At 42.4% G+C, this 11572-nt stretch overlaps 1 protein-coding gene across 2 annotated transcripts in view; it reads left to right on the top strand.

The window, feature by feature from the left end:
- The first annotated feature begins 459 nt into the window (after window positions 1-459).
- Window positions 460-11572, top strand: part of nf2b (NF2, moesin-ezrin-radixin like (MERLIN) tumor suppressor b) — an 85931-nt gene continuing 74818 nt past the window's right edge. For both annotated transcript variants that reach the window (XM_083649229.1, XM_083649230.1), the window contains exons 1-4: window positions 460-555; window positions 758-872; window positions 2452-2577; window positions 4992-5114. In XM_083649229.1, coding sequence (XP_083505355.1) covers window positions 783-872; window positions 2452-2577; window positions 4992-5114 — 339 coding nt within the window. In that variant the 5' untranslated portion in view covers window positions 460-555; window positions 758-782. The remainder of the gene's footprint in view (window positions 556-757; window positions 873-2451; window positions 2578-4991; window positions 5115-11572) is intronic.

Raw genomic sequence — 11572 nt, 5'->3', positions numbered from 1 at the left:
AGAAAATTAGAATCGTTTTTTATGAGGTGTACACATTGTACACTTATTATTATACTAAGGTTGAACCATTTAACATGTAGCCCAATATTATAATTGCGATATTTCCGATAGCTCTTGAAGGATGCATGAGTTTCGCTGAATTCGTGGACATGCGCAGTTGTGTTTGCCCAAGCTGCTATTCTTGTTCCCACCTGTAGGGGTGACTGACTGGAGTCAAAACAAAAGCTTCTGGAAAGTCCTGAACAAAGCATAGCTAAGTTGTTTCCACTGTTATTCTTCTTATTTGTCGAATATAAATAGCGGTAATCTCTTTCAGTTTGACACATTCCATCATGGAAACATGTCAAAAGTTCCGCTCTTCCTACAACTTCTTTTGGTCTGTTTTCGTGGCATAGGTGGAAAGCTAACGCTGTGGTTACGTTAATAGTTAGCTTAGCATCATTGGTCTCCCATAAAAAAAAAATCCCAGTCTTCTGTGCTGTGTTGGACGGCAGAAGTTCGTAAATTTACTCCCAGGGAACGGGCCTTATCTTTCTTTTTAACTGCCTATAACAGGTAACGGTATGGGAATTATTTTTCTTTTAACCAGCTCTTACTTCTCACAAACTTTGTGAAACACTGTGTGACTGTGAGTTCGCTGGGTGTATCCACCACATTGCTACTAAAGTGTAATAATTTGACTTCAAGCGGTGCCCCGCCGTCATTTAACGTTTACCTGTGAAAATATTTACGTGTTGACTTGTCGGTACTTTCACAGGTGTCTTTACCACGAGGCCATCAAAATGTCTATTTTGGGATTAAAGAAGAAACAGCCAAAGACTTTTAAAGTTAAAGTCATCACCATGGATGCTGAAATGGAGTTCAGCTGTGAGGTATGTATTTATTTAGGCTCCCTCCAGGATAGCCCCGAGGCGTTGCTTTCTTTCTAGCTTTGAGTTGAGTTTAACTTTATTGTCCCATAGGGAAATTTGTTTTAGGCATTGTGCAGCAGCAATAGAGCGTGACAGACAGTACAGTACAGCTGATGACAAACAGCACATAGACAAGAGGACAACATATAGTCAGACATGATGGCAGCCTGGGCTACGGGTTAACAACTCTACCTAACCAGAATGTATGTATTTTGTATGGGAGATAGTCATTTCAGTCTCCATGGTGAAATATAACAGGTTTATGTTGCATTGCTTATCATCAGTAGAGACTAAAATGCAACATTTTAGGGACACAAACAAAACCTTATTGATTTTATTGAATCTATACATCTATACCAAGATGAGGATAAAGAGACAGAGATTTGAAAGATTTGAGACAACAGATGTGGATTCTGCAATTGTGTCTAAAAGGCAGGAAGTAAAACATTTGCAAGCAAGACATTAATTAGGCCCCTGGCACTGGAACGCCTAAATGGATTGGAAGTTGGAAACCCTCATTAGTGTTCTGCTTGCACGTGTTACTTCCTGCATTTTAGACACAAAATGGGTGAATTGGGTGGGAAGTGAAAGAGGCTAATAGAGAGCCGCAGTAACGAGTCCGGAAATCATCGATGCTAACAGCCCTGGTTCTTCACAGTTTTCGCCTATGGGAGTTTTGAATGGGTTTTTGGCGCGATGCTTCTAATAATCTCTCTGAGCAACGCTGGCTTAATCAAACGCGAACCAGTGTTTAGTAACATCATCTTCACACATGAAGACTACTTTTATGAGTTTTGAAGCTTTTATGTGCCGTTAAAAGGGTGGCTAGCTAGCAAACGGCTAAATGAGACTACACTTTTGAGTCGATGGGGATATATACGTCAATAACGTCACCACTTCAAAGGGCGAACACGGAAATTCTCTTTCCCTCACCTGGTTCAGCCCGGGGTAATCAGTGCACAGCAGTGCACACATCAACAACAGTCCAGGTTGAGTGCTGACGTGACGTGGAAGCCTATGCGACAGTGTGTAGTTCTGGATTAGCTTCGCTCGAGCTTTTTACTTCTAGGGCTCGCATTTACGCTACAAAACTCATGAAAGTGGTCCTCATGTGTGAAGATTATCCGACGGAACTCTGGTTCGCGTTTGATTAATCTTGCGTTGCCCAGAGACCTTATTTGAAGCATCGCGGCAAAAACCCATTCAAAAATCCCATAGACAGAAACAGTGTAGAACCAGGAAGTTCGGGACTTCCGCATTCTGCCTACAAAAATACGTCATCCCTGCGGCTCTCTATAGGGGCTGCAGCTCAACATCAGCAAGATTGAATATCTCTCGAGTTTGATGTGCTGTCCTTCCCTTACAAAGAGGATGGGAGATCAGCTTTATACTGGAACTACCTTTAACAGTGTCTGATGATAGTGCAGATCAACACATGCAGACGAACACATTGCCTTTAACAGTGTCTGATGATACTGCAGACAAACACATTGCCCTAATTTCAGCATTTCAACTCACTAAGTTATTGTCTCTTTCTCAGGTGAAGTGGAAAGGGAAAGACCTTTTTGATCTGGTGTGTCGCACTGTTGGTTTGAGGGAGACCTGGTTCTTTGGGCTCAGGTACACAGTAAAGGACACGTACGCCTGGCTGAAACCAGAGAAACGGGTGAGAGAAGGAGGAGAACCTATGGAGATCAAACAAATGTCACATGACTCAGAAATATATATGTCAAACACCACATGTTTAAAACACATTGCACAAATAAATGCAGAGTGATTGTTTGTGTAACCCGCAATTTGATCGGGGATTCCTGGATGTCGAACTGATTTATTAATATTTAAAAAATGTGAATACATGATTTTAACTCATTCATGGCCAGTTTAGGACTGCCAATATTTAGCACAGGCCAAAGATTTTCATAATTGTTGGTCATCTTTCAAGACCCACAGTAAATTATCTATTAGCACCAAAGTGATTTGCAATACCTCAAAATGAAGATGTACGTCTCTGGGTTCACCAGGAAAAAAAAAGTGAGCTTTTAGCATGTTCTGTACTCTACTTATAGCCATTTATATACACCCTGTTTTCACCAAAAAGGTCTCTCTGAGAAGAGAAATTGCAGAAAATGGCATTTCTGTAAAGCACACAATCTCAGGCAGAACTCGCTCTCAATTCTTTTATTTTGAACTGTATTGACATCAGACATGTAAATATTATTCGTTATGACACAAATGACAAAAAAAAATAAAAATAAAATATATATATATATATATATATACATGAAGTGCTTTTTTTACATTCAACAATACGGTTTACTCAGTGTGAGTGAGTGTGATCATAGAATAGAATGCAGAGATCAGTGTAGTCTCTCTCTCACACACACACACACACACACACACACACACTCCTTACCGTGAGATCATCCGGGTCCTGTCGCATTGGAGTCCAGTCTTCCTCGCCCTCGACAGGAAAGTGGCCGTGCTGCTTGGCTCTGTGTGAAAGCCATTTCTGTGGCGAGGCTGCTGTTCTCCTCCTGCTCACAAAGTTGTGACTCCGTCTCGTCTCTTTCGGGGTGGCACACAGGAACGCGGTCCAGGGACCAGGATCGATCATGTTGGTCACGGGTTTGACTACCGTGAACAACTGATCGATGTCCGCTGCCCTGCAGCAAGCCGACCAGCTCGTGCAGCGCGCCGAGGGGCGTTTCAATGGCGTTTCTCCTCTGCACAAGGAAGCACGTTTCTGTTTTCTGTTTTTCCTCCTGCTCATTTCAAAACAACAGCTGCGGTATGTGTTTGATCGCGTGTTGTCGGCTTGACTTTGAGGCTAGGGACCTGATAACATGTCACAGGCTGGGGAAGTCTTTGAACTACGCGCTGCACTAATAAAAACAAAAACACGTCAAACACGTCATTGGCTGGGAGGGCTATTCCTGATAACACGTCAAAGACGTCTTTGGCCATGAATGAGTTAAATTCCCATTAATGTATCATAATTTGTACATTACCAGTAACCTTTTTAACACAACCATGCCGATTTGCGTAGCCTAAACATATTCACAGTCCTTACACTTTTAGTGAATTCTGAAGTTTGTATTTTTGGACCAAAATATATTTGTGAATTTCAAATGCAGATTTGTACTTGCTGCATCCTTGTGACCTTGAATCTGCTGAAGCAGATTAAATGAATTAATTGCAGATTTCACTGCTTGTAAAATATGGCAGCTGCTAGGATTTGTGTTATTGTTAACATGACTTTGTATTGCCAATTAAGCAATATCACACAAGAGGGAGTGCGGTTGTTGGCTAATATCGGCACTGCTGTGATTCGGTCTGTGATATTGCTTTTATACAACAGTTCTATTAAACAAAGCTGATTAAAAAAATGACAAAAAGCTGAGAAAATATATGATTTCTCTATTTATTCCTCCGCCAACAAAAATAGTTCCCTCAGCTTTCTGCTTTGCCGAAAAATGAAAATGTAGCCTAATCAGCCTAATTAACTGCAGGCTGTCTACTTTACTACTGTCTACTCTACAGCTGTGAAGCGTTTTGTTGATTAGAGCAGCTGTGAAGCAGAGTGATCTACACACAGTGAAGCGCCAGTGCATTATCATGAAATATTGGCACTGGTAGGATCCCTCTTGTCCAATCAAATTGCCCGGCCGGAACTAACTGTTGTATAACAGTAACTAACTGCACAAATATTGATTGGAACATTACAGTCTCCAGAAATCCTGGCTTTAGAGAAAATGTTGTATACTGCGGCTGTAGCTCAGGAGGTAGAGCGGGTCGTCCACTAATCGCTTTGGATAAAAGAGGTCGGTGGTTCGATTCCCGGCTCCTCCAGTCTGCATGTCGAAGTGTCCTTGGGCAAGACACTGAACCCCAAATTGCTCCTGTTGGAGTGCCAGCACCCTGCGTGGCAGCTGGCTGTCATCGGTGTGTGAATGGGTGAACGTACCTACTGATTGTAAAGCGCTTTGGATAAAAGCGCTATATAAATGCAGGCCATTTACCATTTACTAAACACATATTAATGCACACTTGTCTCCTACTGTTGTTTATTTGTTCACTAAGGTTTTGGACCAGGAGGTTCCGAAGGACTCTCCCATAACATTCCATTTCCTGGCTAAATTCTTCCCAGAGAAAGTGGAAGAAGAATTGGTCCAGGAAATTACTCAGCACCTCTTCTTCCTTCAGGTGAGCTGGCTGATATCATTACCACCCATATGAATGCCGGCATATCCAGAACCGTCACAAGGGCTGTGCGAAGAGTGCGATTGCACAGCGGGCCTCGCGCCTGGCCTGCATGGATTGTATTACACATGGAGACTAGGGCTGCCACGATTAGTACCGATTAGTACCGATCATCCGGGGAAAACATGACATCACCGGAAAAACAAGCAGCTTGCTCCTGCTCCCAGTGCTCTACAGAAAAAATGTCTAGCCGTCCTCATACGTCCAAAGTGTGGGAGCATTTCACCCACAATTATATGAAATGCAAAATCTGCTAAATAAGCTGAACTCGCTTATCATGGCAGCACGAGTATGATGCGCGAGCATCTCAAAAGGAAGCACGTTGTGGCGAATGCAGATGATGGAGATTAAGGCTAATTAGCTTAGCTTGTTAGCCGCTGTCTGGCAAGACAAATTTCAGTGTGAACTGCCAATAAAGTATATCGTATCGTATCGTAAAAGCCTTGCTGTAACATTGCATAGCAGCAACGTTAAGCTCATGTGTTGCTGACGGGAATACTGGAAACCTCATTTTACTCCGCAGTTTGCACTCTCTACTTACTACATTTAAAAATGTGTTAGATGCCTGAGAAGACTGAAACTTTATTTTTGTTGATATTTTGGTTGCATACATAGTGAATAGTTTTTGGTTCCATTTCCATTCCACGTAGTAGTGCCCTAAATTTATTTTGCATTATTCATTCAATGGATAGTACATATTTCATTGCACTATATGTTTTCAATTTCAATGTGTACTATTTTGCAGTTTTGCAATTTGCACTATATTACATTTATTACATGCAAGTACATTGATGCCAGAAATAAATATGCTGCTACATGCTCTAAACTTTAAAGTTCATGAAAAGATTATTTTTGAGTGAATTATCATCTTAATTGTCTTTATTTTTATTTAGGACATGATTAAAACAACTTGAAGCTAAATGTAGAAGCTGATGATAGCCTAAATCAAAGCGATTGAGTAATTGTGCGATAAGCTGCAATTTATGATCCGATTAGTCGACTAATCGTTGAAATAATCGGTGACTAGTCGACTATCAAAATAATCGTTTGTGGCAGCCCTAAAAGACTCCATCTCTGAGATCTGCTCCACCACAACGGAGCTCGTCTCTCTCTCTTTGTCTCTCTCACTCTCTCTCTCTCTCTCTCTCTCACACTCCCCCTCTCTCTCCATCTCCATCCCTCTGCTGCTTCCGAGGCGAGAAGCAGCGACCAAGCAGCGCACATTTAGTTTAGTCTGTGTGCTCTGCAGCTGTGCCCGCATAATGATGCTGTATTATTTTGACCACGCATCCATGCCACCCTGATAAAAACATTGCAACTATTTGGAACACTGCGAGTGCACCGCATGTCAGCCTGAACGTGACAGAGAGAGGGATGGTATTGATGGTGAGATCTTTCATGTACAGTAGATCAAGAACTAAAGCTAAACTGTCATAAAGCTATGACCGTTTATCAGATAACTACTAGTAGCAAATAGGGGTGTCAAAAATAATCGATTATAAGATGCATCGCAATGCGGACCTGCACGATTCTGCATCGATTCACAAATGTCAAAAATCGATTATTAAAAAATAAATAAATAAATAAAAAATCTTTTTAATAATAAAATAAAATATAATGGAAGTACATGCAGTTGTTTATTTTAATTATGGATCATAATACAATGCAATTCTAAATGCACTTTTATTTTAAAAGTAGCCACACAGTGAGAAAAAAGAAAGTGAGAAAAAAAATCATGTACCGTATTCGGAAAAAAAAGTGATGCATCGATTTAAGATGCATCGAGATGCATCGATAATCGTTAGGGGTGTCACGGTACATGTATTCATCCCGTGAGTTTACGGTACGACCCTCACGGTACCTCGTTTCACGGTACATGAAACGACACGACGAATACGTCAAATCCAGATGCACCTAAACGCTGTTTGAACGGCATTGAATTGAATTGAATTAAACGCCACAGAAGAAGACACACCAAAACAACACAAGGGCCATAGAAATCCGCGTTCACAGAATGGGACGTTTTGTGGCGATAAGCTGTTTTGCAAATTCTGTCAACATCAAGCCAACGAGGTAAGCTTGCCAATGTAACGTTACGTAGCCGTGACAAAGTCCTTTATAGTTGCGCGTTGCGGCTAAACGTTACATAACACTGACAAAGCTGTTAACTTGTAAACAAGCAACATACATCGCGTGGGATGAGTGATGCGGTCAAGCAGACATCTGCGGATGCAGACAGGCAAGCTGCGGTGAGGAAGAGGCGATGACTCCTTGTCATGTTCCAATAATCCATTAGATGACCGAACGTAATCATATTATGCTAAACAAAACTCACATCCAATAACGTTAAGGCGCTGACAGGGTTCTTTCCTGTACTTACCGTAATTTCCGCACTATAAGCCGCACCGGAGTATAAGCCGCAGCAGCAAAATTGCCTGTTTGTTACATATATAAGCCGCACCGGACTATAAGCCGCAGGTGTTTTAATGTTTTTTCTTTTTTTTTTTTTTTTTTTTTTTTTAATTGTGTTTTAATGTTTAATTACCATATGTAAGGGTTCATGCACAGAGGGGATTGTCGGGAAAGAGATGGCTGTTTGAGGAAGCTCCCATTTATTAACATTTCAACAAAACAACATAACACAACACCACCTGTGTTTTTTTTTACAGTGCACACAGTGTCCGCGGTGTGGTGAAAAGAGGGCAAGAGAGGAAATTAAAACAGAAGTGGATTTATAGTTAGAAAGAGTGCTAAAAAAGAGAGAATTCCGTTTTTTTTTTTTTTTTTTTTTCTTCGAAAAAATCCATAGATAAGCCGCACCGTTATATAAGCCGCAGGGCCAAAAAACAGGGAAAAAGCCGCGGCTTATAGTCCGAAATTTACTGTACTGGGAAAGTGAAACCCACCCCGTTGTCTGTCAGACAGTGGGGGTATCTTTCAACAGGATTTAGAAGTTTTTCTTCTTCTGCCGTTTTATTCTTCTTCTGAACATGTAGGTATTTTGACGTTGACTTATGCGTTGACTAAAGAAACACTGCCGCCTAGTGGCCGCTTTTAGATAGGATTCCAAATTAGTGCTTACATCAAACGCAAATGCTACATAAAACAAATACAACAGGGGGAGGGGTTGGTGGGAGTATTAGGCTACTCCACACATGCGCTCTGTTTACAAACTTGTGTACAATAAAGATTTAAAGTGGGGGGAAATGCCTTTGCCCTGTCAAACAGCTGGAATACAGACATCTGAGAGGGAGGCGCACCCCACACTTTGAAAATCACTGCTCTAGAGTAAAACCTTTTTGTGTGGATTGCCTAGATCTTATTAAATAGTGGACATTTATTCATTCCCACATATTAGACACTATTTCTGATGGTAAAAATAGCGTAAAAAGCAGAATTCAGACATATTCAAAGGGGAAAAAACAGTTTTTGGGATTTGTTGCTTTTTTTCCCCGTTTTCGTACCGAACCGTGACCCCAAAACCGAGGTACGTACCGAACCGTGACTTTTGTGTACCGTGACACCCCTAATAATCGTTATCGAATCGAATCGTGAGGCCAGTGAAGATTCACAGCCCTAGTAGCAAACGTGTGAAGTTGTTTGGTTGCCACTGTCCAATAGGGGTGGGAATCACCAGATGCCCACGACACAATACTAAAACGATACTTGAGTCACAATACGATAGTATTGCGATATTGCGATATGCTAGTATTGCGATATATTGAATATTGCGATATTTCGATATATTGTCTAACTCCTTTTCCTACCTTTTCCTTGACCTCACCGGAAGTAAAACATGCAGTGTTTTTTTTGTTTTGTTTTGTTTTGGCCCCACACGTAGGCTACATTATTAAGCTTCTCTGGACTCAATAGGCCACTGCAGGCGCAGACTGCAACATCGGGCGCTTCGGGCAGATGCCCGGTGGCCTGGCATGGCATGGCCTGCACTTTTTTTTTTCTTTAATATCGATACAATATCGTCAGGCAAAATATCGCGATACTATGGTGTATCGATCGCCCCCACCCCTACTGTCCGAGCGCACTTGATACACAATGGGGCGGTTTCGCAGACAAGGCTTAGATTAAGCCAGGAGTAGGTCTACCGTAAATTCCGGACTATAAGCCGCGGCTTTTTTCCCGTTTTTTGGCCCCTGCGGCTTATATAACGGTGCGTCTTATCTATGGATTTTTTCAGAAAAAAAAAAAAAAATACAAATAAAATCTCTCTTTTTTAGCACTCTTTCTAACTATAAATCCACTTCTGTTTTAATTTCCTCTCTTGCCCTCTTTTCACCACACCGCGGACACTGTGTGCACTGTAAAAATAAACAACGGTGGTGTTGTGTTATGTTGTTTTGTTGAAATGTTACGGTAATACGGTAAATGGGAGCTTCCTCAAACAGCCATCTCTTTCCCGACAATCCCCTCTGTGCATGACCACTTACATATGGTAATTACGGTAAGCAAACGGCCACTCGACCAACAACTCCCTCCCCCGACTACCAGGAGAAAATCACAAACTTCGGCGAATTCACACAAAGGAAGATCAAGGAATATTCACAACAAGACGAGCAGTAGAAGCAACACTCTCACTTACCATGGGGAAGGTACGCAGAAATTCACACGACGCAGCTTTCAAGTTGAAAGCAGTCAATCTCGCATTAAAAGAGGGAAACAGAGCAGCAGCGCGTACCCTGGGCATCGATGAGTCAATGGTGAGACGTTGGAAGAAGCAGCAGGAGGAACTGTCTCAGTGCAAGAAGACCAAAAAGTCCTTCAGAGGTCATAAAAGGAGATGGCCCGAACTTGAAGATTCCCTTGAAGATTGGGTGTTGACCCAGAGAGCAGACGGCCGAGGCGTTTCCACGGTGCAGATCCGACTGAAGGCCAAAACAGTCGCCACCGAGATGAAAATTTAACATTTCAGAGGTGGGCCATCTTGGTGCTTCCTATTCATGAGACGAAAGGGACTGTCCGTCCGGGGGAGAACTACTGAACAACTCCCTCCCGACTACCAGGAGAAAATCACAAACTTCGGCGAATTCACACAAAGGAAGATCACGGAATATTATAGGAGTGTGAAAACATCCACAATCACCAACGGGTTCCAAAACGCTGGACTGCTGCGGGATGAAGAGGATGACGCCGCCACAGCTGGCGCTGAGGGCCGTCAGAGGCTTCAGAGGCTGTTCGATGCCGACAGTGATGAAGAGGAGTTCGTTGGTTTTGAGTGACAATGAAGGAGAGAGGAGAGTGGTTGACGAAGCCACCCTGAACCTGTTCGTTTCCGACACTGAAGATGAGGACTTTGGTGGTTTCAGTACGCAGGAAGAAGAGGAAGACGAGGATTAGTGACTTGACTTCTCTGGTTACAGGTTTGCTGCACATATAGCCTATTGTTGTGTGATTTTGTCTGGGGATTAGTGACCTGACTTTTGTTTTGTTTTGTTGAAATGTTAATAAATGGGAGCTTCCCCAAACAGCCATCTCTTTCCCGACATTCCTCTCTGTGCACGAACCCTTTCATATGGTAATTAAACATCAAAACACCCGCGGCTTATAGACCGGTGCGGCTTATAGAAGAAAAAAATAGTCAATTTTGGTCCCGCGGCTTATAGACCGGTGCGTTTTATAGTCCGGAATTTACGGTAATTTGGACTACCGTAAATTCCGGACTATAAGGCGCACCGGTGTATAAGCCGCACCTTCAAAGTTGACTATTTTTTTCTTATATAAGCCGCACCGGACTATAAGCCGCGGGTGTTTTAACACATTGACTGCCAGCCGTTTTTTTTTGCTGTAGGTAGCTTCTGCCAAGCCGTTTTTTGAGGATTATGGCTCATTTTACAAGAGCCGAGGATTCGTTTCAGCTTGGAGTTTGTGAACATACAATATCTCAAAAGTACTAATAGAATGTGTACTTTCTCTGTCTAAAAGAGTTAGTTTGTAGAGTTAGTAGTTATGTAAGCATTAGCAGTTGAATACAGCATGGTTTTAGCGTCAGAAAGAATATTCAGAGATAAACGGCTTTTTGTGAAATTGGATGGAACAGTCACTTTAACCATTCATTTTTGGCTCTCTCTCTCTCTCTCTCCCTCCCCCTCTCGCTCTCTCTCTCTCTCTCCCTCCCTCTCGCTCTCCCTCCCTCTCTCTCTCTCTCTCTCTCTCTCTCTCTCTCTCTCCCTCCCTCTCGAGTTGCTTCAACTCCTCCCTCCGTGGGCGGACAAGCTTGTCACCAGTCAGTGCTTTGCTGCTCTCCTGTGCCTGCATGTCTGCACGGCCGCTGTTTGAGGAAGTCGGGATGGACTCGCTCGTTTGGAGTTTTGGTTGAGAGAAGCTTTTGCGATTCTGGTCATATTTATGCTGCGTGTTTCAAAGTGTGTTCCTCCACCTGTAATCTA

Source organism: Poromitra crassiceps (genome assembly GCF_964638095.1).
Source record: "Poromitra crassiceps genome assembly, chromosome: 1".
Taxonomy (NCBI): Eukaryota; Metazoa; Chordata; class Actinopteri; order Beryciformes; family Melamphaidae; genus Poromitra; species Poromitra crassiceps.
The sequence above is the reverse complement of the archived record's forward strand: the minus strand, read 5'-3'. Positions and strand labels throughout refer to the sequence as shown.